At 43.4% G+C, this 27,587-nt stretch overlaps 2 protein-coding genes across 2 annotated transcripts; one reads left to right on the top strand and one right to left on the bottom strand.

Annotated features, from left to right (window-relative positions):
- The first annotated feature begins 1,066 nt into the window (after nucleotides 1-1,066).
- LOC139389333 (ADAM metallopeptidase with thrombospondin type 1 motif, 13) lies at nucleotides 1,067-15,098 on the top strand. Its single transcript, XM_071136003.1, has 31 exons — nucleotides 1,067-1,354; nucleotides 1,702-1,768; nucleotides 3,656-3,924; nucleotides 4,050-4,215; nucleotides 4,313-4,449; nucleotides 4,591-4,674; nucleotides 4,803-4,927; nucleotides 5,055-5,201; nucleotides 5,394-5,528; nucleotides 5,697-5,847; nucleotides 6,003-6,107; nucleotides 6,228-6,385; nucleotides 6,532-6,595; nucleotides 9,942-10,068; nucleotides 10,181-10,329; nucleotides 10,440-10,560; nucleotides 10,666-10,746; nucleotides 10,839-11,020; nucleotides 11,204-11,360; nucleotides 11,482-11,611; nucleotides 11,703-11,882; nucleotides 12,014-12,212; nucleotides 12,318-12,426; nucleotides 12,504-12,633; nucleotides 12,708-12,887; nucleotides 13,150-13,354; nucleotides 13,445-13,811; nucleotides 13,926-14,069; nucleotides 14,157-14,336; nucleotides 14,481-14,662; nucleotides 14,809-15,098. The coding sequence occupies exons 1-31, from the start codon at nucleotides 1,274-1,276 to the stop codon at nucleotides 14,962-14,964; spliced, it is 4,668 nt and encodes a 1,555-aa protein (XP_070992104.1). The 5' UTR covers nucleotides 1,067-1,273; the 3' UTR covers nucleotides 14,965-15,098.
- Nucleotides 15,010-27,587, bottom strand: LOC139389334 (carnitine O-acetyltransferase-like). Its single transcript, XM_071136004.1, has 14 exons — nucleotides 27,407-27,587; nucleotides 20,160-20,438; nucleotides 19,848-19,966; nucleotides 18,898-18,951; nucleotides 18,636-18,801; nucleotides 18,295-18,469; nucleotides 17,898-18,076; nucleotides 17,646-17,746; nucleotides 17,192-17,311; nucleotides 16,978-17,100; nucleotides 16,736-16,871; nucleotides 16,574-16,636; nucleotides 16,339-16,476; nucleotides 15,010-16,186 (listed from the first exon to the last, which is right to left on the bottom strand). The coding sequence occupies exons 1-14, from the start codon at nucleotides 27,431-27,433 to the stop codon at nucleotides 15,971-15,973; spliced, it is 1,896 nt and encodes a 631-aa protein (XP_070992105.1). The 5' UTR covers nucleotides 27,434-27,587; the 3' UTR covers nucleotides 15,010-15,970.

Here is a 27,587-nt window from a genome sequence, read left to right as displayed (position 1 = left end):
TGGTATGTATTCATTAGTAGATGTCCATCATTGGTATGATATTGTACAAATTGTAAATTGTAACATATGTTAAGAATTTGCAGTACTTATGATACGTTACAAATTCCAATATGTTGTGGCTAACGTTAGCTAGGGGTTAAGGTCAGGAGTTGGGTTAAGGCTAGGATTAGCTAACATGCTAAGTAGTTGCAAAGCTGCTAATTAGCTAAAGTTGTCTGCGACGAGATATGAACACGCAACCTTCGGGTTGCTAGACATTCACGTTATACACCACCCTCCTTTTGATTTTGCCTTAAGTAACCTTCTGTCTTATGTAACCATACCAAACAGATCATACTCATTTTAATTTACTTTGTTAGGTATTATCTAGTCTATGAGACCAGGCTGGTAGACATCACATCTACAGGGGTCACTATGTAGCCTAGTGGTTAGAGCGTTGGGCCAGTAACTGAAAGGTTGCTGCATCAAATCCCTGAGCTGACAAGGTAAAAATATGTAATTCTGCCCCTGAAAAAGGCAGTTAACCCACTGTTCCTGGTAGGCTGTCATTGTAAATAAGAATTTGTTCTAAACTGACTTGCCTAGTTAAATAAAATCTAAGGAGCATTCAGTCCTAAAGTACATCTGTAATGTTACAATGGGCCTTGTCTGCCCTCTGGTGGTACTATATTACACTTACAAAAATGTATGGCCTGCAGCATTTGTGAACTTGTGTATATTCAGTTTAGCGCTTCTGTGAAAATGATAAGGCCAAATGAACATCCTGTTTTTTTCTTTGATTTGCACACTTAGTTAGAAAGTCATTGCTGGAAATTGTTATATCAACAAGCCGTATAATATAATGTATGTAGTATAATGTCATTTCCATGTGCTAACTCTCATGGATTTTTTTGTCTTACAGTACTACGTCACTAACAAAATACTGTACATGAAACAAGCAAGGGGTGAGTTTGTGGACAAATGTACTGTTCTGCACTGTGACACCCGCCAGTGACATCCAGTGACCAATAGAATAAACAACAGTGTTCACCAACCAGCCAATCAGCTGGCATTGCTCTTTTCACCTACTCCCACAGTGAAAATCAACAAATGAAGTCTGTCACTTATCAACTACTGCCCCTGATGTTTTAGTAAACTTGTTTGCCACTTCCCCATTTGGCTGGGTCTTATCAGACTCGGCTGGAAGGAAGATCTTGGTCCTCTTACTCTGATAGATATATAGCAAGGCCAGGTAGTGTGTGGTGTGGTCCCACAGGGAGAGGAGAGGGGAAACATGGCAGCCTTGGCGCTGCTCTGTCTGCTGTCAGTGCTGCCAGGCTCCACAGCAATACTAATGAGATCTCCACTGGAGGAGGTAAGTGGAAAACACACGGATGTGGTTGGTGATTCTTCTGTTTGTGACATCTGCAAAGTACATTGACCTCCACAACTTGCGCTGTTTATCGTCCTGCGGAAATCTCTACCTACAGAGAGGCAGATCACAGGTTTCACAGGATCTCAGTTGTATGATACACTTAAAAGTTACATTTTTCAGGGGTTCTGTAGAGATATTATTGTTGTTCAGTTGATTGTGCTCCTCATGGACATAGGCCTGCTGTAATCTGTCACACTGTATACAAACCAGGAATGGATTAGTGAATCTAATCCTCATGTTGCTGCTCACAAAATGACCCCAACATGTAATGTGTATCCCCTCTCCAGCTATTTCTGCACTCCCTGGATCAAAAGGACATGGTGTTTTATTTTGGTACGGACTCTGCTACTTCAGGTATGACTGAATAATGACACAGTTTCCATAGGCTTACAGTGAGCTACTGAACCATTATGGTGGATACAATCATTCACATACAGTGGCAAGAAAAAGCATGTGAACCCTTTGGAATTCCCTGGATTTCTGCATAAATTTGACATAAAAAAATTGATCTGATCTTCATCTAAGTCACAACAATAGACAAACACAGTGTGCTTAAACTAATAACACACAAATTATTGTATTTTTCTTGTCTATATTAAATACATAATTGTAACATTCACAGTGTAGGTTGGAAAAAGCATGTGAACCGCTAGACTTCTCCAAAAGCTAATTGGAGTCAGCTAACCTGGAGTCCAATCAATTTTTATTTACCTTTATTTAACTAGGCAAGAACTAGGTTAAGAACACATTCTTATTTTCAATGACAGCCTAGGAACAGTGGGTTAACTGCCTGTTCAGGGGCAGAATGACAGATTTGTACCTTGTCAGCTTGGGGATTTGAACTTGCAACCTTTCGGTTACTAGCCCAACACTCTAACCACTAGGCTACCCTGCCGCCCCATGAGACGAGATTGGAGATTTTTGATTAGAGCTGCCCTGCCCCATAAAAAAACACTCACAAAATTTGAGTTTCCTATTCACAAGAAGCATTGCTTTATGCTGACCATGCCTCGAACAAAAGAGATCTCAGAAGACCTACAATAAGATTAAGAATTGTTGCCCTTCATAAAGCTGGTAAGGGTTACAAAATGATCTCTAAAAGTCAGTCCACGGTAAGACAAATTGTCTATAAATGGAGAAATTTCAGCACTGTTGCTACTCTCACTAGGAGTGGCTGTCCTGCAAAGATGACTACAAGAGCACAGCGCAGAATGCTCAATGAGGTTAAGAGGAATCCTAGAGTGTCAGCTAAAGACTTACAGAAATCTCTGGAGATGCTAACATCTCTGTTGACGAGTCTACAATACGTAAAACACTAAACAAGAATGGTGTTCATCGGAAGACACCATGGAAGAAGACACTGCTATCCCCCAAAAACATTGCTGCACATCTGAAGTTCACAAAAGAGCACCTGGATGTTCCACAGAGCTACTGGCAAAACATTCTGTGGACAGATGAAACTAAAGTTGTGTTGTTTGGAAGGAACACACAACACACCAACATCAAAACCTCCTCCCAACTCTAAACTATGGTGGAGGGAGCATCATGGTTTGGGGCTGCTTTGCTGCCTCAGGGCCTGGACAGCTTGCTATCATCGACGGAAAAATGAATTCCCAAGTTCATCAAGACATTTAGCAGGAGAATGTTAGGCTATTTGTCTGCCAATTAAAGCTCAACAGAAGTTAGGTGATGCAACAGGACAACAACCCAAAAGACAGAAGTAAATCAACAACAGAATGGCTTGAACAGAAGAAAATACGCCTTCTGGAGTGGCCCAGTCAGTCCTGACCTCAACCCGATTGATATGCTGTGGCATGACCTCAAGAGTGGTTCACACCAGACATCCCAATAATATTGTGGAAATTAAACAGTTTTGTAAAGAGGAATGGTCAAAAAATTCCTCCTGACTTTTGTGCAGGTCTCATCCGCAACTACAGAAAACATTTGGTTGAGGTTATTGCTGCCAAAGGAGGGTCAACCTGTTATTAAATCCAAGGGTTCACATACTTTTTCCAACCTGCACTGTGAATGTTTACACGGTGTGTTCAATAAAGACATGAACAACTATGATTGTTTGTGTTATTAGTTTAAGCAGACTGTGTTTGTCTTTTGTTGGGACTTACTTACTTAGATAATGATCAGATAACATTTTATGACCAATTTATGTAGAAATCCAGATAATTCTAAAGGGTTCATACTTTTTCTTCCCACTGTACAGTATTGTAACCTTTCTCACCCCAGTGCCGGAGTTTCAGCTCATCTGGACAGACTGTGCCTCTACGGAGCTGCACACTGGCCCCTGGCGATGCTCCTTCGAGACCGAAGGGAAGCGCTTTGTGCTGGGGCTCGGGGAGAGGAAGCAGTCCTTCTCCTGTCAGTCCACATTAGAGACAGCGCGGAACACCACTCTCAACACCATAAGGAAAAGTCATGCCATGTGTTGTCAGCAGGCCAAAGTTCTACATCCCCCTTCAACTAAAGGATTTCTCACCATCTGTGCCAGGAAAATGGTACGTTTTCCAAGTTAACACAAACAATTCTACAGTTCACTCATTTATTTATACTGTTATTCTGTTATTCATTCATAATTCTCTTAAATTAATTTGGATTGCAAATATTTCTCCATTTCCAACAGCAAGGCCTGGTTGTTGCAGGTAAAGAGAAGGAGAGACTATACATTCAGCCAGTGCTTCAAAAACACATTCATCTGACTGAAGCCAGAAACTGTTCCAGTCCAGGAACACCTCATCTGGTGTTCCACCAGCCATTTACTGCCAGAGGCCCCCCCAGACACTCTCACAGTCAGTGTTCAAGCATTATAGCATTGTATTTAATGTTTCATACTTCATCCTCGCACATTCTATTAGCATACGGCTCTTTTTGTCTTCATCCTGACAGTGAAGAGGCTGCGTCGCCGAAGGTCAGCCATAATGCCTGAGGTGACCCACCTGGAGCTGCTAGTGGTGGTGGCGCCTGACGTGCAGCTGGTCCACAGGCAGGACACAGAGAGATACATACTTACCAACCTCAACATTGTGAGTTTGTCTGTCTGCCTGCCTGCCTGCCTGTTTGCCTACCTGCCTGTCTTTGTCTGTTTGTTATTGTTTGTGTCAGGCATCTGAATTATTATTGAAAGTGGTCATCCAGTGTTGGTGTATCCTGTTATCTTCCCACAGGCCTCAGAGCTGCTGAGGGACATGACACTGGGAGCCAACATGAGAGTGCATCTGGTCCGCATGATCATCCTCTCAGAACCAGAGGTCAGTGTCTGACAATGTCTGTCCACCGCACACCACACACACACCTGGGTGGGCCAGTCGGCCATGGAGGCCTGGCTGAGGAGCCAGAAGAATGCTTCCCTCTCTGAGTGCTATGTTCTCACTTTCAGCCAGAGATTAACATCTCCACCAACATCTCCTCGTCTCTGACGAGTGTGTGTGAGTGGGCCAGAAGGGTCATCCCCTCTAATGACACTGACCCCCTGCATGCTGACCTTGTGTTATACATCACAAGGTAGGTCATTGTACTTTATCCTGTGCTATTTTTTCAAATTGAATTGTAGTCTGTCTGAAGTTAGAACATTTATATAATTGTAAATCTTGTGGTTTTACTTTACTGTAATTTGTTTGTCCTCAACCAGATTTGATCTGGAGCTGCCCAATGGGAACAAGCAGGTGAGGGGCGTGACCCAGCTAGGCGGGGCATGTTCTAGCCAATGGAGTTGTGTAATCACAGAGGACACAGGCTTTGATCTGGGCATCACCATCGCTCATGAGATAGGCCACAGGTAATTTGAAAAGGAAAAGGCACAATGCTCGCTCACCATTAAAAACCATTAAAAAACAGATTATTTTATTTAAGCAACTATCAAAAGCTTAGGCCACAGGTAAGACATAGTGGCATGAGATAGGCCACAGGTAAGACATTGTCAATAGCATGGGATGAGCTACAGTTAGTAATCTTCACTTCTTTCCCCCAGCTTTGGTATAAACCATGATGGGATTGGTAACACATGCAGCAGCAGTGGCTTTATGATGGCCTCTGATGGAGGCTACAACAGTGTGGATCTCACCTGGTCCCAGTGCAGCAGACAGCAGCTGTACACATTCTTCAGGTAAGCATGCCAGCTGTTTCTCACATGGATTCTTAATAATGAACTGTTCATCATAAGTAGATTACTCTGCAGAAATGTAATAATGGTCAGTGGTACTGTACACAACACAGTGAGTATTGTAGAAGGCTGGTGATGAGAGTAAGATATGTGTTTGTATTGCTATTCTAGTGAAGGCAAGGCTGACTGTGTGAAAGACTTGCCTGTCCTGGTTGGCTCTCTGCAAGACTGGAAGCCAGGCCTTTACTATGGTGTGGACGACCAGTGCCGGATAGCGTTTGGTAGCACCGCCAGGGCCTGCTCCTTCACCAACACTGACCTGGTAAGGGACACATTATGACATTAATGGCAGCCACTTCTGTGAATATACTATCATGGTTATACTGTAGTAATAAGACTGGTTATACAGTATGTTGACAGTATCTATAGCTCTGTCTGGGTAAGGCTTTCCCAGTGTTAATTCTTTCCTCCTGTCAGCCTGTGTGCCGTGTTCTCTCCTGCCACATCAAACCTGATGACAACAGCTCATGTAAACGTCTGCTGGTGCCTCTGTTGGATGGGACAGAGTGTGCACCCAACCAGGTACAGCCTTATGTTATCACTAGTCACATTCCATCATTATGACTATGTTTGGTCAAAGTATGCAACATTTGGGTTGTGAAATGAAAGCAGCCCTGACCTCTAACCCTGCATGTCCTCTAGTGGTGCCTGAAGGGCCGCTGTGTGTCCCCAGACCAGCTCAGCTCCTCTTCCTCTGTGGTGGTGCACGGGTCCTGGTCCAGCTGGTCCCAGTTCTCCCCATGCTCACGGATATGTGGCGGGGGCGTCACTTCCCGGACCAGGCAATGCAATAACCCACGGTAACAAGAAACAAAAGTCAACGCTAATTCTCATGACTCCTCTCAAGTGCAAGTGGTACATTTCTGGCAAATGAGAGTAGCGAAACCGTATATTATTCTTGATGGATGTCTTCATAATTTTCATTTAAAAATGTTTTCATTTCCAGACCTGCATTTGGTGGGAATGATTGCAAGGGCAGGGATACAGAGGCGGAACTTTGTCACCAGCAGGTAAAACTCCACAGGTCATGTTTATGTTTACAGTGGGCCTCCGCAGGTCATTTTTACAAGGTAAATTGTTGCACCATTTATTCTGTGCCGTGCGTACTGTAAGTGTATGTATGCACATGTATGGAGCGATTTCAGTGCTAAAAATTGTATTTTTTAAAATTTGTATTAGGATATTGAATTTGAATGTAATATTGTTTTATTTGTAATGCACAAATTGATTCATTGAATTCATAAATTGAACTTGTAATTCATGAATTGAATGTAGTATATAGCATACAGTTTTTCAATTAAATTTCTATTTAATATTCAAAAACAATGAATATTAAAATTCAAAATGTATATATTCCGTTTCAATATGGTAGATATTGCATTCATTTTCTGTGTATCAAGTTTACAAACTAACATTCACATGTTAAAATTCAGATTCAAAACTTGTCCTGGTACTTTGCCAGCCAGGAAAGGTAAAGGAGCACAGATATAATCAAACACTCTCTGTGGTAAACTGATGGTTGAATGTATTTTATCCCTATGAATTTGGCGCACAGGAGACCTGGGTTAGAACCCCATCAGTCAAACTAACACGTCTTCATGTCTCAGGCAAGGTTGCTCATCATATTCATGGATCACCAAACCACCTTTGTTGCACTCTCATTAAATGGGGTGCACAGATCTGCCTGCTTCTTTTTTTCCACAGAAAGTGTTTTTGTTGTGCAGTAGGCCTGATTTCGAAACCAGTTAGTTATATTGGTGCCGTGATCTCTTAGTATGAGGTCAAAGGGGGGTAAAATGTAACCAAGATGGTTCGATGAACCACGCTCTTTTGATGACAAAGCTTGCTGGAGACTTGAGTTAGGTTCCTGAACTCATTCCTATGGGCTTTAGCTAAGTGGGCTAACACAGTCTTGTGACATACAGGAGACCTGGTTGGAACCCAGTCAGAGTTAGATTAAATAAGGAGTGGAAAGGCTATCCTTAGAAGGGCTATAACAGGGCTATTCCACTATATTCTTATCGGGACCGAACTGTGGTTTTTGTGACACTCCCTTCCAATATTCCCTCTAAAAAATGTTGTCACTAAGCAAATTTCAGGTCTGCTGAGTGCAAACTTGAACGTTGTGAAAATTCTGTCCAACTTCCAGATTGCTTTTACTGTGAACACTGAGGCAGTACCTGCTTTAAGTTACAGTTTTAACAGTGGTCAAGTAGGCTACTGTGACTATTTGATCAAAATGGAGAAAAATGCTACTCATTTTAACATGGAAATAGCTGTTCTATCATTCAGCCTACAGTAACAGCCAGTTCAATGTAGGCCTACATTCCATGATACTTTTGAAAAAAAACATGCAGGGCTTGACATTAACCTGTTTATCCACTTGTCCTTTTCTGATGCAAGAAACTACTTTACAAAATAATATTCCCATACCATTATAGAGAATCAGACAAATTATGCTACCCTCTACCCATTGACTAATTAGCTTATTCAAGCCTGTCTCAAAATACAACACTGCCCCTTTAAGACAAAAAAAGCTCTTTACCTGACTTGCTTTTCAAAGATGTCTAGAAATGTACATGTTTTGTGCTCTTGTAGGAAGTAATCACTCCCCTATTGCTGACTACAAATGATCTATAGCTGAGCTAATAACTCCCTAAAGCAAAGGATATGAACAACATGTGCACACGTGGCTACATGCAGCTCTCGCTTTAATCTCAAAACAAACGCATCTACTCACGACCGCTCATGCTGTAAACACAGTCCAGTTCAAAATAAATGGCACAGATCCATATATGGCAATGGTCTATTTGCATATAGGCCTACTGCAGCTCTGATTGGTTATGCCGCACCAATCTGTGTAGAGTATGGGCTGAGTCCTACGCCAATGCATTCTGCCTTCAACAAAATCTCTTGCATAGTTCATTTTGTTTCGGTATGTTGCATTGAAAGTGAATAATATTGCGTTGATTCGATCACAGTTGCCACAGTAAAGGGAAACGTTGATAATGTTAACAGGGAAAACTCTAGAACAGTGGTCAATGACGCTGCCGGTGTGATCGAAGCGCAACGCTTCAAACACACTGACAGCGTCATTGCACAAAATAGTATGCAGCACCAGCTGAATATGTATGCAACAAAAGTTCAACATTCACCTTCTGCTCCCATTTCCGTCAAGCCGTCTACGATAAATCCAACGTATGCACCACACCGTGCGCACTGCAACTGCCTCTGCAACGCAATGCTGCAAGGCAAATGCAGTGTTTCATTGGAAATGAATGTAATTCTGGTGTACCAAAATGTAATGACGCTGTCAGTGTGTTCGAAGAATAAGAACATAAACACTCACTCATAAAAACAGCAGCTTTTAAACGCTTTGAAATCTCACAGTATCAACTTTGCTGTAGCTTTCTTTTATGCCTGTTACTGCGGACACGGTAATCTGAGCCATCCGTTTGGCCAGCGTTAGACCTAAGTGCACTTGATTTGCTCTCCGGCCAAACGGGAAGGCAGAGTTTGTACCTCCAGACACATGAAATGGTTAAAAAAGGCAACAGTTCATCTACACAGCACACAAGGCAGCTGAATCAGGTGCACATACCGCCAACAGCCCGAGATGAATAAAAAATAAAAATACAAATATTTTTTTACAGAAATGTTTGGCGATCGACTTGGAGATTGACCAGTCGATCGCGATTGACCGGTTGCTGACAACTGCTCTAGAAAGTTGAGTAAAATTTAATCTCGTGCTTCTCTCCATGGGCTGATATTTTTTCTGCGTGGCAGTTCTGTTTACCACAGAGAGCATTTGATTATGTATTTTCTCCTCTACCTTTCCTGGCTTGCCAGGAGGCTCTCTCAGGTTTTGAATTTGAATTTAGAGATCTGAATTTGAAAACTGAATCTGAATGCATCCGACAAGTTGAATATATGAAACTTTGATCAACTTTAAATAAAAGTTTGGAAACTTGATACACAGACAATGAATGCAATATCTACCCTATTGAAGATGAATATATAAATATGAAATTAAAACTGAATGCAATATTCTATTCAAATGATGAATAATATGATCAAATTAGTGCATTACCGATAAAAAAATATGACATTTAAAAAAAATCTATATCCTAAATGATGTAATTCAAATACAATTTCTGTTAGCACTGAAATAACTCCATACACATGCTTCGAGTGGAATGAGGGAAGTTGAATTGGAAATAGAAATGTTGCTTCTCTTCAAAAGATTATTATGATCGAAAGTTCAATTGGTCGTCAAAAGGATGTTAACTGAAACATAGGGTGTGAGCACAAGCAATGTTCAGGCATTCTTCCCCTCACAATATGCTGTCTGAGTAGCAGTGTGAAAGGACCCAGCTGGCCTTCATGGCAGAGCAGTGCGCCCAGACAGATCTACAGCCCCTGTACCTGTCCCCCAACACGGCCTCCCTCTACACCTGGATCCCCGCTGTAGGCTTTGTCACAGGTGGGCCAAGACATCTTGTCAATGGGGAATGGTTGGGTCATTGGGATGGAGGGCAAACTACTACATTACTGACTCCCTCCACTGTATTCCTCTGATTTACCCCCATGACCAGGGGATGAACAGTGCAGGTACATGTGCCAGTGTAAGGGAGAGAACTTCATTGTGAGCCGTGGGTCTCAGTTTGTGGATGGGACTCGTTGTGAACCAGACAGTCCAGCTCCCCTTGGTGCCACGACAGCTTGTCTAGGAGGGACGTGCCAGGTAAAGGCCTGCTTCGGTTTCTCCACCTTAGAGAGTTCTAGAGACGCTTTGAGAAATTATTAGACCTGACATGTCCTCATAAGCTAACAGGAAATAATTTCTTCCATTAGCTGTTTGGCTGTGATGGAGTGTTGAAGTCTGGGAAGGTGGAGGATGTGTGTGGGGTATGTGGAGGGGATGGCTCCTCTTGCAGTCTCACCTCTCAGTCTTACAGTGGTGGTCAGGCCAGAGGTAACAGCTCAAATATCCCCATTCTTCAGTCTGGAGAGTGATCATTTCTACCTCCATCTCATTCCAGTAATTAAACTAGATTTTCCCTGCTTAATTGATTCTCAGAGTACGTCACATTCCTGACCCTGCCAGTAAACGCCACTCAGGTTCACATTGTCAACAGGGCACCCGTCTTCACTCACCTGGGTGAGTATCTGGGGTGACCTTGGGTGGTTTGAAAAGAAACCCCAAATCATATAAAGGACAATAAGCAAGGTGTCTGGTGTTTTTACCCATAGCGGTGTTGATTGGGAATCAGTATGTTGTGTCTGGGAGTGGCAGTATTGCGTTAAACATCACTCACCCCTCTCCTCTGGAGGACGGTCGTCTGGTTTATCGTCTGTACCTGACCCCTGACCTCCTGCCTCTCATGGAGGAGCTGCTGCTGCCTGGAACTGTTACAGAGGAGACACACGTACAGGTCAGCAGGGAGAGACATATTCCCAGACATGGCAACAGACACTCCAAATATCAGAGGGGATAACTGTGAGAGACACATATAGAAGAGGAACAGTATCTCCAGTCACTATGTACACACACATATAGAACTTTACTGACTCCTCAAAATAGAAAGGAATATGACATTTGTTTTTGGCTCCTACAGGTCTATCGGAAATATGGAAAAGAATATGGCGAACAAACCAGTCCAAACATCACCTACCACTTTTATACTCCCATGAGTAATAATGCTTTTATAAAAGAGATACCCAGGGGCAAGTGGACTGTTGTCACAACATCCTGCTCTGTCACCTGTGGATCTGGTAAGAATCACTTTGAATTATTATTGGATAAATATATTTAGTTTGTTTGTTGTGGGTGTACTTTAGGGCTTTCCAAATGTCACTGTTCTTATAGATCCACTGTTCTCTCTTTTTCTTGTAGGCATACAGAAATCTATGTATGTCTGTATGGATGAAGACACCAAGGAGCATCTGGAGGAGGTCTACTGTAATTCAGCTCCCCTTCTCCTGCTTCAGCAGACAACCTGTCACCTCCCAGCCTGTCCCCCCAGGTCCACTCTACATTCACTGCACATTGTCACACCTAGAACGCTTGAACTTTCATCAAACTGATTGATCAATGTCCTGTGTTGTGTTCTCCAGCTGGGAGATGGGGGAGTTTGGGCCCTGCAGTGCCTTGTGTGGTGGTGGAGAGAAAGTGCGCCCTGTGAGATGTGTTCAAAGGCAAGGAGCAGATGTCCTACAGGTGGCCGTTTCTGAATGTCCACAACACTCAGCCACACAATCAGTGGATACATGCAACTTTCAACCCTGCCCTGCAAGGTATACATATTTTTTATAATCAAATACAACATGTGCATGAAGCAAACAAGGTCCAAGTTGCACCATGTAGGTTAATGGCCCAGTACAGTGTTGATATAGAATTCTGGGGGGGTGGGGGCTGTGTGTGACAGGTGGAATGCGTCAGAAGCCGGGGAGTGTTCAGCGGTGTGTGGGCCCGGAGCGGCCAAACGCGTTGTGACATGTGTGCGGTCCGAAGGTGGTCATGATGTTGAGGTGGACCATAGCTTGTGTTCAGGTCTCTTCAAACCACCTGTCTTAGTGTCTTGTGTGATCGATGTCTGCCCTATTGGCTGGGAGTCTAAGGGACAGGTACAGCAGAGATCTATAATATATCTCATAAATGTGCACACTGAATTCTAAGACATCATACTGGAGAAGGTGGAACTTTGACATTCGTTCATTTGTCTTTACCAGGATCAACCTATACTTAACAAATCCCCTGGTTTAAGGTACCGCTCCAGGTACCTAACAGTGTATGTTTGGAGCCCTGTGATAGGCCAATGCTCAAAGACCTGCGGAAATGGTAAGTTAGACCAGGTAATCCCTTCCATTTTTACAAAGTGTGGTACCTTGATCAACACAAGCCTTATACATGTGTAGGTACCCTGCAGGTGTGGTTTTCATGTCTGGACCACCAGACCAGGCTAGCGGTGCCTGAGGTCTACTGTGATGCCTCCAGCAAACCAGAGCCTCACACAGAGTCCTGCAACCCTTCCCCTTGCCCTCCCATGTGAGTTGATCATTTCAAGTACAAGAATGACAGCTCTGTCATAGCAGGGTAACAGCAGTGTGTTTCCCATGCAGGTGGCGCTACAAGCAGGGAGTGTGCAGTGTGTCGTGTGGAGGAGGCGTGGCCCATAGGGTGCTATACTGCTCCCAGGAGACCGAGGGAGATGAGGAGGTGGTTGTGAACAATACAGAGTGCAGTAACATGACCAAACCCATAGCAGTGGTCACATGCAACTCCAACAGCTGTCCAGCCAGGTAAACCATGCAACTCCAACAGCTGCCCGGCCAGGTAAACCATGCATCTCCAACACCTGCCCAGACAGGTAAACGGTAAACACAGACACTGAACACTGGTTGGAAGACCAAGGTAAAAAAGAGAATCTAAATGTGGAATTCACCACCCATGGATTTCAGTTTGTCTTGAATGCTATGTGAGTGTCAACAGACAGTGCCATATAGAGATTTCTGTATGTATTGCTGGGTGTAAATAAACTTGAACTTAGGTAATACTGTCCAGGTGGAGAGTGCTGAGGACGGGGGCCTGTACTACGTCTTGTGATCTGGGGTTAGCCAGGAGGCATGTCTCCTGTGTTGAGTATATCCATGGGGAGGACAGTGAGGTGTCTGAGGAGAGATGCCATGCAGCCGTTAAACCTGCTACCACGGTACCCTGTCTGGTGCAGGTGTGCACCTTCAGATGGGACGTGAAAGACTGGAACCAGGTAGGTATAGTGGCCAGTGGTGTTTTCATACATGAGTGATTTATAAATTATGTAGATGTACTGTTGACTAACATTTCTGTTGTCTCTCAGTGTTCAGTGCCGTGTGGGTATGGGATCCAGTCTAGAGCAGTGTCCTGCATGGGACCCACTAAGCCTGAGCCCCTCAGCCCACTGCTCTGCATGCACATGCCCAAGCCCATCACCATCCGGGGCTGCCAGATGGACGACTGCAGGGTCTTAGAGAAGACTAGTGCCCTCACCCACACACACACCACCAACACCCCCTCACTAGAGACCAGGGACCAGTTACCCAGTCCCCAGGGCATGGAAGTCACTTCCATGGATGAGGAGCCACTCCTGTCTCCTACTCTCAGCCTGACCCAGACACCCCCGACTGCAACAGAACCGACCACCCCACAGACCACCACAGCCATGCCCACTGTGACACCTAAAACCAGTAAGGTGGCAGAACTCTCTGCTTTTTTAGCACTCATCAGAAAAGGCATAGACCAAGCATTGAGAGAGCTCCATCAGCTAATGTAATAGTTATCTACTGTGTGTCGCTATCTAGGTCTGTGTGGGCAGCTTCTGCTGGAGGAGTCAGGCACAGTGGACTTGAGACATGAGACAGGTCGCTGCATCCTGTCAATAGGCCGGCCCCTGGATGAGGTCATCCACATGAAAGTAGAGTCCAGCTCCCTAAGCTGCAAGAAAAGTGAGAAATGCTATAATACTCTTTGTAAGGTCTATCTATGGCAACCGAAATGGACAACAATAACCCTGTGTGTGTGTGTGCGCTTAGGGGAGTATGTGGCGTTCTATGACAGGCTGGTACTGGTCAGAAAGTGTGACCAGCTTGAGGACACTGAACTGACCTCCAGGACCAACGTCCTGCTGGTGCGCCAGCATCTCTTGTCCCCCGGAAACGGAGTGCTGCTGACTTACAGCAGTCAGAAGAACAACAAGAAGAGTCACCACCAGGGTAACACTGAGCTGCTACTGTATTGGCTGGAACAGAAGGCAGAGTGGCATGTTGTTACAGAGCTGGAACAATAGATTTTTAGAAGGACATATTATTTGGTCAATTTAATACATAACCACATGCTTCTTACTGTTGCTCCTACAGACTGTGATGTCCAGCTGTTTGCGCCCAGCGGGGTCATTGAGAATCCAGCGATGACCTCAGAGTTGGGCAGTCACACCTGTCGAGTCCTCATCAACGCCCCTCCCTCAGTGAAGATTAGGATCCGGGCTCTGAGCATGGGCCCTGTGGTCAACAGCACAGGAGCCCAGTCCACCTTCATTATGGTCAGGGAGGAGGGAGACTGTTCTCTCTTGCTTTTCAGTATATTCATCAATGCAAACTAGTTGAGTATACATTAAACCATGAATCTTGAATGTTGACATGTATGCCATTGTAGATAACATTATGCCTCTAATACCATCTCCATTAGATACGAGATGTAGACGTCTTGAAGACCAACGTGTTCAAGGGCCAACGGCTTTTTGAATGGCGATCAGCTGGAAACATGGCAGAGATAGAGTTTCATGGCGAGTACCTGCATAGCAATGGGAGCTTCCGAGCTGAATACTCATTCGTGGAGCCTTGATCCGTGGCTCGCATTTCTATTATACAGTATTTAACGAGACAGGAATTTAGGCTGTTACTGGAGAACAATTTGTCCTTAGTTTAATCAGTATTGTCAGAATTTTGTAACATTAAAATAAATGACAGCAGTCCGTCTTATTTTGTTTGTTATTTTTTTTGTTGTATAGAAAACATTTACCAAAGTAAATCACAGCAAAACCACTCAGCAACTCATTATTATGGCACATTTGGTATAGTATGGCACACATTTTCAGAACTTAAATAACTTAGAACTGTTTGAACTTATTTTATATATATGAAATAACAAATATGTAAGTCAACAAACTGAATAAACACATCTATAGAATCCCACAAAAATAAATGTTAAGACAGCGCCAACATACTGTATGACTTTTAAATATAACTTAAAACAGACAGATGTAATCTCTTAATTCGATCACTCTGTTGTCGCAGAGCTTTCTAAAGTTTTCAATTTCCACTTTAAAAATGTCAGACTTGATTTATCCTAACAAAATCATTTATCAACCCCTACAAAAAATGTCCATTAAATAACGCACATAATAATTCACGTTTACTGTTGCTGCAGGATTATTGTCCTGCTGTGAGAAACTGGTCAAATTAAGATCGTACACCTGAAATAGAGTCTAGTCTCTGCCATGATCTGGTGTGGATCGTTCTTTGACATTATGGCGCTTTCTATTTGGAAAAGGATACACCCATTTCAGTCAACATGAAATGTATAACTTTCCATCAGTCATACTCGCTTTACAGTCTTGATATTATTTCAAGACTGTCTCTCCTACAGGATTTTCCCTCCAACACTCACATCACGTCTACCTGAAGGGCCCAAAATCTTCCCAAGGCCCACCTAACGCATTGCAAAGTGCTTCTCCTCTCTCCATGTTACAGCACTAGATATACCCGGGTGGCTTCAGTTTCCCCTACTACCTCCAGCACAAGTTCAGTTCCACACAGCCATAAAGAGGAGCCATGTCCCCTGTGGGGACTCATTGCTTGGCCTTAGCTGTCTCCTCCAGCAGAGACCTCATGTCTCTCAGAGCCTTCTTCATAGCCCGGCCAAAGTTGGCAGCATGTGTCTCTTCACAGCTGTTGAAGGCTGTAATGGCAATGTTGATGTGGTCTGCCATGGGGTTGTAACACACTCCGTAGCCATCTGGCACCAGTGGACCGAAGCACATCACACAGTCTGTCTTGGCACCAGCCTGGAGAAGAGAGACAGTGAAACATTACCTTTAGCTGTACAAATGTGGGCCAAACCTAATAAACAAATCATTACCAAACCACTGTCTACAATTTGTCCTGTTATATGTTGTATTTTGGGATGCTAAATACCTCACATAAACAGCCTTCATACCTGGCTGGTGGAGAGATTGGGATGCTCAGCCACAGCATAGGCTGTGTCCATGAATATCTCTGGCATGGACGTCAGTTCTTCAATCGCCTGCAACTTCAAGCCAAGGAGATGTCTGTCTATGGCCTGGCCATGAATTGCCTGCTCATTTTGACATACACAAAATAAATATACATTGCAGTGAGTGGGGACAAGCATGGATTAATACAGTAAATGTCCATTTCCATCAAGTCCTCACCATGCGTGTGTATTCTACGTGGGCTTGGCATGCCTTGTCCAATAGAGAAACCTTCTCTGTGTTCTGTCAACATATGGGATAAACAGACATCATTACAGTAGAGTGACAGTCAGGGTTGATTGTTTATTTAGTGTCAATGTTCAGGTTTCAGAGTTGACCTACCGGTTTAGCTAGGTCCTCCATTGCCTGGACAAATTTGAGAGACTCATTGGAGCAGGAGCGGATTGTGTCTGTTCGCCCAAGTGCAAACATACGCAGGGACGCACTCTCATAGGTGGAACAGCACATCTTATACATTCTGAAACATGAAAGATCAATATGTCTCATCAATATGTCTCAAAGTGATAGGTTAAGGTAACCCGACTGCTGTTTCAGATGTTGACTGTTTTGTTCATGAACCCCACCTGAAGTAGGCAAGCTGTAGAGCCATTTGTATAAAGGCATCTGGACTCATGTTGTGAGCCTTTGGAACATTTCTCCCATAGTCAGCAAAGTTGACCACGTTCACATCCAGGTCGTGTGACATTCTGGTGAATGAAAGAGTAGCCAAAGAGTGAGAAACACTTCAAAGATATGTTTGAATGGAAACTGCTAGGAACACAAACAGACTCTACTTGCATGTTCATATTCTGTTTGGCCGACTCAATATCCTTCTTGACCTCAGGTGTGATATTGAAACGCAGTTTGGGAGGCATGGGCAGAGGGATCATGGGAGAGCGTACTACCTCCATCCTTCCCCTGTTTAAACAACACAAAGCATTATACTTCAAGAGAGGCAGAGGCACATTCAGTAGCAGGCCAGGGTCATGATTCCAGCTTGGCCATGATCAGTGGGCTTCAAATGGTTGTAAAAATCATTTTCAAATGGATCAGTCACTATCTAAACTTGACAAATAGTGAATCTTCAAAGTGCTTGCTACACTCAGGCATAATGCACCTGCTCTGGTTGGAAAAATAGCCATTGCAACCATAGCAACCAGCGCCTACCTTTTATCTGTAGTACACAATGACCTTGGTAGTGCTGTGTACCATTAATCAATGAATGAAATAAACATATTTTGTTATGCCTTACATGTACTCAACCAAATAGTCCACCAGGAACACAATGGGTGGTCCTTCAGCTGGGGCATGCTCATACACCAGACCACAGGTACCATCTTCACCCACAATAAACTGGGGATTAAATAATACACGTTATAATAATAAGATTTAAAATACATTTATGAATACAGTAGAATAATGCAAGAGACTCTTTGAATAAAAATATGAACATATATCAGGGAGGATGCAACCTTTGTTCTACAGCTTCAGTCTCAGAGCTCACCTGTAATGTCTTATCAAACCAGCGGTTGCCACTGTTCCAGCGACTCCCTCCACCATGCAGCATCTGGGCAGCGACGCGGCTCTGGTAGCGCTGCTCAGACATCTGTGGCATGGGGGCGTCTAGACACACTGTGAATATGCTCTTCTGGATAGCACGGACAGACTCCTTATTTGTCTTGTCTAAGGAAGAAAACGATACAATGAGCGACCTACAAGGACCTCGAGGAAATCATCGACCAATATGTCTAAAACAGTGTGTGCAAAGTGATAGGATGCATCCAGTCACTCTTACGTTATGGCTCAAGACTGGGTTATGACTAGGGTTTTGTTTATTTGGTGGGTCACTCCATGCGCTCCAAAGACCCTTCTATAGCATTCAAGGCTCTCCCTGGCCTCACCCTTAATGAGGTTGTTATAGGCTTTGCCCCAGGTGTTGCGGTGCTGGGAAGTCAGGATGCCGATAGGCTCCTTGTTGCTCTGCAGGGATGAGTTCCAGATTTTCTCCATTTGCATGTAAATCTGATCCACCGTCAGTGGGGAGCCATCGCTGTTATACACATCCAGGACAAAGAACTAAGGACAGAGGGAGAAGGTCAATCAGCATTTCAGGTTCTGGTTAAGTGGGTTAGAGACAATAAACTAACAATGCAACAATGTTATTGATTTCCTCTCTTGTGTTGTAGCAACATAAAGTAGCATCAAAGAGAGAAAAGCAAAGCAATAGCACACCCTAGTGTACCTGGAAGTTATGGACCACAGTGATGTGAGTAGGGGCCACTTTCCCGATAGCATGGTTGACCACAGTGTCTCTCTTTGGTCCAGGGATACGACAGGAGGACAGGATCTGATAGTACTGGTCCATACACAGAGGCTTCCCACCCAAATACTCAATAGGTAGGGTCTCACTGTGACACAGAGTTAGAGTCAACTGGTCTGACAAATATATATTAGATGTATATCATTAAGTTATAGAAAATATTTTCTATATCAATATTACTCACTTGTCAATCATTTGTTTGAAGTCCAAAACTCCTGAAATCAATTTAGAAGCAAACCTGAGCAGAAAACATTGATTTACATTTTAGTAGACACGCTTATCCAGAGTGATTTACAGGAGCAATTAGGGTTGCATGCCTTGCTCAAGGGCACATCGTCAGATTTGTCAACTAGTCGGCTCAGGCATTCAAACCAGCAACTTTTCGCTTACTGGCCCAATGCTCTTAACCACTAGGCTACCTGCCACCCTATTGAGTAATCAAGTATGATATATGGTATTTCCTCATCCAACTGAGATTCAGCCTTTTACCCCTCCAGCATCTCATGTTCCATTCACATAATCAACTCCAATACACTTTAGTGCAGTATTGTTTTCCATGTCCTCATATCTCCAACCAGACTTGCTTAGCATGTCCAACTCAGAACCATGATATCTGTCTATTTTGATACTATATTTCTGCATTTATTGAGCTGTCTGTCACTCTAGTCTAGCGGATAAGATGGTGTACATTACAGTACAGTATATTGTTGAATCATTTACTTTTCATATGAGCATGGAAGTCTGCTCTAGTGTCATCTTCTATTGCATGTGTTTGGCACTGTCCGCAATGTTGAATGCGTACGTGTGTCTCCGTGGTTCAAAAAAGCTGAGCAATTCTATGAGCAGCCAATGTGCTTAAAATAGCCAGCATGAAAGGGGAGTCTGTCTAAAGGTCATCTGAAACTCAAGCTTATTCTCAAGTTCAACAGAGCTATGGCGGATTACAACACTGAAGTCAATCACTTCCTACTAACTTTTCTACTAAGCAGTAAGCCTATAAAATGTCCTTTTCACTGATCGGTATAGACAGACCTAAAATGTTTTAGTGCTGGGGGAGGGTGGGCATCTACTGTATAATCTCGTAGCAAGGGCTGGTACAATGGTCTCAGACACGCATGGTTCCTTGTTGCTCACCTCATTTGTCCTTGGCGATCTTGGAAGGTCATGCGGGGCAGGACCACCCCGGGGCTGGAATAGACTGCCACAGGCATCCGGGAATCCAGATAGGCTGACTGCATCCACCACTCTGTCAGCTGCATAAACATCCACAAACAGCCATGATAATGCTATAGACCATCAACATGACATACTGTATACTGTAGGTGCATAAAGGATATAATACAGGTATCTGTTCCTGCCAATCAACCCAACCCTAATTAGTGCTCTGCCCTAATAAGTACCCATCTCTGCTCTATGTGACCAGTTCTGTTCTATGGCAGTACCTACCCAGTTTTCTTTGTTGCTAGCTCTGCGCTCCAGGCTCCTCTGCAGCCTGTCTCCCACTCCCTCAGGAATGAGGAACTCCTTGACTAGCTTGCGTGTGTGATCCATCTCCTCCTCACTGAGCAGGGGCTCCAGCATCAACAGGTAGCGCTCAAATGTTTGCCTTAGTGGAGGCACGGGCAGCTTGGGCAAATTGTCCTGGTGATGCGAGGACCTCTCTGGGAGGATGGTCACTGACATCGGCTTGACCAGGCGACATGGCTTCACCAAGCCTGGCCTTAACTGAAAAAATGTTTTCTGTGTCATTGCATCTATAATAAAGAATTTGTTTTGCAATCAATATGACACTGAAATACCACACATACTGTATAGTATCTAGGTTGATATTTAATTTAAGTTTCTGAAATATTAAGTTGATATTCCCATTAGCATATAAAATATATCAGCAATGTTGGGTGAACACCACAGAGCTGATTGGTAGGCCTACTGGCCAGCAACTGTCAACACCATGATACAAAATCTAGGTTTGTTAAAATAGAGCCCTCTAATGCAGTGATACATCTAAGCGCTGGGGGTAGTGCTATAGGTCCGGGGTTGTGACAGCAACAGGAGAAAAAATAATAATAATCCTGTTTTTGCTCCAAGGTTATTATAGTAAGTGAATACCGAAACTAAAATGAAAACATTGGAAAAACAACTTAGTAAACTTAAATAAAAATGTTAAATTAAATCATTTGAAAAGCTAAAACTTATATTTGACTGCAAAACGAACTAAAATAAAAACTATCATACCTTTTTTACTTTGCACAGAAATTTAATTAGGTTTTTAAGCTTATTTTCTAATGGGGTTTTCAAGCTTCTGAATCTGGTGGATAAATGCTGCCAGTAGATACCAATGTTTCAAATAGGCCTTGCTTGTGCATTATTATCACTAGCTATCATGGAAGAAATCCGAGGGCGAGCATGGAGCGTGACTGGGCCAAGCTAGAGCAGCTTGTGAAGTTACTGGAGCCATTCGCGATCCACATCGACCAACTTGCTGACCAGTGACTGGGCCAAGCTAGAGCAGCTTGTGAAGTTGCTGGAGCCGTTCTCAATCCACACTGACCAACTTCAAACTGACAGCCAGTCACTGTCTGATGTGGTGGTGTGCCTTCTCAACCTTGAGGCACACTTGCTGTCAACTACTGTTGCAAAACAGTTGGCACAGGTCCTCCTGAAGTCACTGTGTGAGCGCTTCGCATGCATATTGAATCCACTAACAGCCAACTTTGATCCAACCCCTGCGGCAGATTGCCTGATGGACCCAAGTGTGTCTCTGGCACTTCGCTCGACAGAGATGGAGCCCCTGATTAGGGAAGCAGAATCTTTTGTACTTCAGAAAATGTGTGAGTACAGCCGTGGAGCAGGACCCCAGGAAGATGCCAGCATGATTATTCCAGCAAGAATCTCGACCACTGTGCTTCAGAAATATAGCTTCCTTGCATCGAAGATTGTGTCTGAGGTCACTGTCCAGCCGGAGGGTCAACCTGGCAGGGCAATAAGTGTCCCATGTAAGCTGCGGAAATACCTGGAAAACGTAAAGGGGGGCATGTTTACAGAGTCACCTCTCAAGTTCTGCCAGGCAAACTGTGCCATGTGGCACTGGACCTGGTTTCTGCCACTGCATCCTAAGTGTTTGTGGAGAGAATATTCTCTGTCTGTGGACAACTGTCATCAGGCTCGAGAAACCAAATGACCACCTCTCTGGAATGCAGTCTTCTTGAAGATAAGCCAGAAAATGTTGTTTGGTTGAAGAGAAACACACACACACAAGCTGGCTGGCAGTCTGTGAACTGATAGATTTGTGAAGAAATATTGTTTTGCTTATGTTTTTTGCTGATGTTGCAGCTGTTTTTATGAACCCTTTTTATAGGGGTTAGTCACTGATACATGTTTAATATTACATAAATGTAACATATCAAATGGGCCATGACTTAATTTGTTGTTTTTTCCCTCTCTCTTTCTGTCATATAAAAGTGAAGGTACTTGATTTTTAATTAAGTAGATGTTAGAACAAAGCTTTGGATTGGTGTAACCATGGGCAAGAGAGTTTCCTTCCACCATATTTATTGTACCAGTCTAGGTGCTTATTCTTTAAATCGATTGATTTATTATTTATGTCCTGGCCATAAAGTTGTAGGGAGTCCTGTAGTGGCCAAAAGCTCCATTCAGGACTTTTGCCGTTATGATTTAGTCAACTGCGTGGGACTTCCGAACTTCCTTGACTGATCCTTTTTGATGACCTGGTTGGCATGACCTAATGACCCGGTTGGAGTCGTGACAACTGTGTCATCAGAAGGGATCAGACAATGATTTTTACTTGAGAAGAAGAACATTGACTATCTCAAGATGATGGCCTCAATGGTACTGCCCATGCTCTCACCGACACCATCTTAATAATACAGATACAGAGATGCTATGTCTATCCAAGTCTATGGTTCTGGCCCATCAATTTATGTATTACTGTATCACTATTGCCAAAAAACAAACAACAGGCCTACAACACATAAATGGTTATAATAACCTTGGTTTGCTCAGTATGTTTAGAGTGCTGACAGTCAACATTGTTGTAATTGGCTTCAACGAGTATAGATAGGGCTTTACGAATCGCACTTCTCCTCAAATAAAAAGGACAAGGTTCCCGTAAATTGTACTGTATGTGTGATGTACGTTCTAAATAAGCAAGATATAGCCTAGGCCTGTTTGGAGGAGCGCATCTTTGGTAACTGGACAAGAAGCGCTCTTTGGAAATGGGGATGGATACAAGCCGAATGGAGTATGCACACAGCAATGTGAATTGTGAATAATGCAAAAGCATGTCGGCAAAAGCTTCACGAGTAGACGATTTAGAAACCCTTTATGGATAGGCTACTTGTAGACTACCGCATGACCAGCATAAGAAAGACACCAGAGCCATTGCTGTAGATTTCGTTACAGTAGGGTAAGGGTAGCCCACTAAGGGCTTGTTTGTTAATCAAACCAAAAGGAAAACAAGCAATTGTTTCAGAAAAATAAGGTACATGTTTCGAAATAGGACTGTCACTGGATTATCTCATCTCTCATTCAATGATGGGCATATAGCCTACATGGAGAGGCTTTTATGCACATCCAAAATAATATCAGGAGCTGGCAAAAATAATATCATAGCCGGGATGTCCTTTCACTGTTCGCTGCTGCCAAACTTGATCTTTTAATAAAGCTTTGGTGAATAAGATATATTTCAAAGCGGCCTCACAGGCCAAACCCTTTATCAATAGTCTTGGCTACTTGGCAAATGCTTTGGGCATGACAAACAAACTGCCTTCAATAAGAGGAGAGGAGGCTATGCTTTGTTTTTAATACAAGGTTGACGGGCACAAAAAACACATACTTGTATATAGTGCATGTGGACACCCCTTCAAAATAGTGGATTTGGCTATTTCAGCCACTCCCATTGCTGACAGTTAGTGCACACAGCCATGAAATCTCCATAGATCAACATTGGCAGTAGAATGGCCGTACTGAAGAGCTCAGTGACTTTCAACATACCTTTCCAACAAGTCAGTTCGTAAAATTTTTGCCTTGCTAATGCTACCCCGGTCAGCTGTAAGTGCTGTTATTGTGAAGTGGAAACGTCTAGGAGCAACAACTGCTCAGCCACGAAGTGGTAGGCCACACAAGCTCACAGAACGAGACCGCTGAGTGCTGAAAATCGTCTGTCTTCTGTTACAACACTCACTACCGAGTTATAAACACCTTCTGGAAGCAACATCCGTACAAGACCTGTTCGTCGGGAGCTTCATGAAATTGATTTCCATTGCAGAGAAGCTGCACACAAGCCTAAGTTTACCATGCGCAGTGATGGAATGGTGGACTCTGGAGCAGTGGAAACAAGTTCTCTGGAGTGACGAATCACACTTCACCATCTGGAAGTCCCGCGGACTAATCTGAGTTTGGCGGATGACAGGAGAATGCTACCTGCACCAATGCATAGTACCAACTGTAAAGTTGGGTGGAGGAGGAATAATGGTCTGGGGCTGTTTTTCATGGTTCGGGCTAGGACCCTTAGTTCCAGTGAAGGGAAATCTTAATGCTACAGCATACAATTACATTCTAGATGATTCTGTGCAACCAACTTTGTGGAAACAGTTTGGGGAAGGCCTTTACCTGCTTCAGCATGACAATGCCCCCATGCACAAAGCGAGGTCCATACAGAAATGATTTGTAGAGATTGGTGTGGAAGAACTTGACTGGTCTGCACGGAGCCCTGATCTCAACCCCATCGAATACTTTTGGGATGAATTGTAACGCCGACTGTGAGCCAGGTCTTATTGCCCAACATTAGTGCCTGATCTCACTAATGCGCTTGTGGCTGAATGGAAGCAAGTCCCAGCAGCAATGTTGTAACATCTAGTGAAAAGCCTTCCCAGAAGAGTGTAGGCTGTTATAGCAGCAAATGGGGGGGGGGGGGGGGGACCAAATCCATATTAATGCCCATGATTTTGAAATGAGATGTTCAAAGAGCAGGTGTGCACATATTTATGGTCATGTAGTGCATCTCTAATTCCATGTGCATATGGGTACTGTGTGTCATGGCTGGGTAGGCTACGCTTCCGATGTCAAAATCCATGCCACAGCCAACTGGGTTACCGCTAAGGCCAGCTTTTGGTTGGTCTTAAATATCCCCACCAGTGCATACTGAAATTGGCACTTTGGCGCACGTTTTTAAGGGCACAACTTCGATATTGCCACCCCTCCCACCTCAGAGCGAGCAAGCTCACATAAGACTGATAAATTACAAATCCTGGCGCTAGGGTTTGAAAATAGAAGAGCTTAAACGGATCAACATTTTTTATCAAATAAAATCTTATTGGTTGCGTACACATTTAGCAGGTGTTATGGCGGGTGCAGCGAGATGCTTATGTTCCAAGTTCCTATCAATAAACAGCAGTAAATGTCAAACAAGCACACAATAAACAAAAATTCTAAAATAATAAAAAATGTAGTACAGCAGAACATATATAAATAGTATGTTCCTCTGAAATCGCTTGGTATAGAGGTCCTGGATGCCAAGGAAGCTCGGCCCCACCCAGGTGATGTACTGAGCTGTATGCACCCTCTGTAGCGCATGGAGGTCGGATCCCATACCAAGCGGTGACGCAGCCAGTCAATACAATTTTGGTTATCTTTTCAGTTTCCTGAGGGGGAAGGGGCATTGTCGTGCCTTCTTCACAACTGTGTTGGTGTGTGTGGACCATGATCATTTCTTAGTGATGTGGACACCGAGGAACTTGCAGCCCCCGACCCGCTCCACTAAAGCCCCGTCAATGTGGATGGGGGCATGCTCAGTTAGTAGTCCTTCTCTTGTCCAGGTGGGATAGGGAAGTGTGCAGTGCAATGACAATTGCGTCGTCAGTGGATCTGTTGGAGCCGTATGCAAATTGTAGTGGGTCTAGGGTGTCGGGTAAGTTGGAGGTGATATGGTTCTTAACTAGCCTCTCAAAGCACTTCATGATAACAGAAGTGATTGCTACGGGGCGATAGTCATTTAGTTCAGTTACCTTCGCTTTCTTGGGTACAGGAATAATGGTGGACATTTTGAAGCAAGTGGGGACAACAGACTGGGATAGTGAAAGATTGATTATGTCCGTAAACACTCCAGTCAGCTGGCCTGTGCATGCTCTTAGGACGCGACTTGGGATGCCGTCTGGCAAATGCAATTGCGCTGGCTTAACGCCAGCTGAAAATAGAGCCCAAAGGGTCTGGGCCATTGCAACGGAAACCAGAACATAATAAAACAGACACCATTTTAAGGTTACACAAAGTGATTAACATGCATTTACGTTAGTTTCAATTTAAACACGTGTGATCAGTATAATTCTGTCTGAATCCAAAAACCAAAGCAAACAATAGATTGTTAGAGCAATGTAGGAGCAAATTTTATGATTAAGAAACTTGAGACCAAAGCAACTCTGTCAAGTTTAGTATGTTGTTACACTATTTGTTTGTACTGTGCTTGGCTGTCAAGTTTCCTGACAGCTTCTTCAGGTTAGAATATATACTGAGCGTACAAAACTGACCAGGTGAAAGTTATGATCCCTTATTGAGGTCACCTGTTTAAATGACTTCAAATCAGTGTAGATAAAGGTGAGGAGACAGGTTTTTAAGCCTTGAGTCAATTGAGACATGGGTTGTGTATGTGTGCCATTTAGAGGGTGAATGGACAAGTCAAAATATGTAAGTGCCTTTGAATGGGGGTATGGTAGTAGGTCCAGGCGCACCAGTTTGAGTGTGTCAAGAACTGCAACGCTGCTGGGTTTTTCACCCTCAACAGTTTTCCGTGTGTATCAAGAATGGCCCACCACCCAAGGGACATCTAGCCAACTTGACACAACTGTGGGTTGCAATTGAGTCAACATTTTAGAAATGTTTTACTCCACTACATTTCCTAAAGAAAATATGAATTCTTTAATCACATACATTTTCCCTGACACACAGAAGTACTCATTTACGTTTACATTTCGAATGCTCAGGCAGGTCAGCAATATGGTCCAATTGAGTACTTAGCCTATGTATATAACCCGTTGTCATCGCTACTGCCTCTGATCTGGCAGACTCACTAAACACAAGTACTACATTTGTAAATTATGTCTGAGTGTTTAGTGTGCCCCTGGCTGTCAGTAAATAAAATAAATAAAAAAAGAAAGAAAATCGTGCATCTGGTTTGCTTATTATAAGGAATTTGATTCATGGCATTTACTTTTACTCAAGTATGACAACTCAAGTATGACTACTTTCCACCACTGTACTTAACTACATTTAAAACCAGACACTTTTAGACTTTTATTTAATACTGGGTGACTCACTTTTACCTTAATAGAAAATGACTGAAGTATCTTTACTTTTACTCAAGGCATGACAGTACTTTTTCCACCACTGCAAACACAAATAAAAAGCAAGCTGTAGTCTATATTAAAATATTGCATAATAGTTTAACCCACTGTCCCTCAATTAATTGTTACCAGTATTGATCTGATATAGACATGAACTTTGAAACGGTATCCATGTTGTAGCCTAATATATGGGGTAAATAGGTTACAGTATGCAACCCCCCCCCCCCCCCCCCACACACACAAACACATACATTTACAGCAGTAATAGTGAACGCGCTGCTCTCAGTTATGGGTGCACAACTGCGCATTTATGAATTATAAAAACGTTTGACTCACCACGACTCTCAAAAGAAGACCCAACATAATTGCATAAAAATGACCCCGCGAGGCTTTCGTTGTTGTTTGTGTAAAGAAACACCTCGAGCTGTCATGTCAAGGACATAGCCCACACCTAAAGTTTTACCAGTTGAGAAGTTACTTAGTAATGTCGGACATCTCTACGCCCCCCTCCGGACAT

This window comes from Oncorhynchus clarkii, chromosome 30 (assembly GCF_045791955.1).
Source record: "Oncorhynchus clarkii lewisi isolate Uvic-CL-2024 chromosome 30, UVic_Ocla_1.0, whole genome shotgun sequence".
NCBI classification, from domain to species: Eukaryota; Metazoa; Chordata; class Actinopteri; order Salmoniformes; family Salmonidae; genus Oncorhynchus; species Oncorhynchus clarkii.
The sequence above is the reverse complement of the archived record's forward strand: the minus strand, read 5'-3'. Positions and strand labels throughout refer to the sequence as shown.

What these genes read in the sequence shown, in the direction of transcription:
- LOC139389333 (XM_071136003.1), top strand. Translation starts at nt 1,274, where the DNA reads ATGGCAGCCTTGGCGCTGCTCTGTCTGCTGTCAGTGCTGCCAGGCTCC. An exon ending in CGGAACTTTGTCACCAGCAG is followed by an intron (nt 6,596 to 9,941) that starts GTAAAACTCCAC and finishes CTGTCTGAGTAG; the next exon opens with CAGTGTGAAAGGACCCAGCT. An exon ending in CAGAGGAGACACACGTACAG is followed by an intron (nt 11,021 to 11,203) that starts GTCAGCAGGGAG and finishes TGGCTCCTACAG; the next exon opens with GTCTATCGGAAATATGGAAA.
- LOC139389334 (XM_071136004.1), bottom strand. Translation starts at nt 27,433, where the DNA reads ATGTTGGGTCTTCTTTTGAGAGTCGTG. An exon ending in CTAGCAACAAAGAAAACTGG is followed by an intron (nt 19,967 to 20,159) that starts GTAGGTACTGCC and finishes ATGTTTATGCAG; the next exon opens with CTGACAGAGTGGTGGATGCA. An exon ending in CTGTGGTCCATAACTTCCAG is followed by an intron (nt 18,470 to 18,635) that starts GTACACTAGGGT and finishes CTCTGTCCTTAG; the next exon opens with TTCTTTGTCCTGGATGTGTA.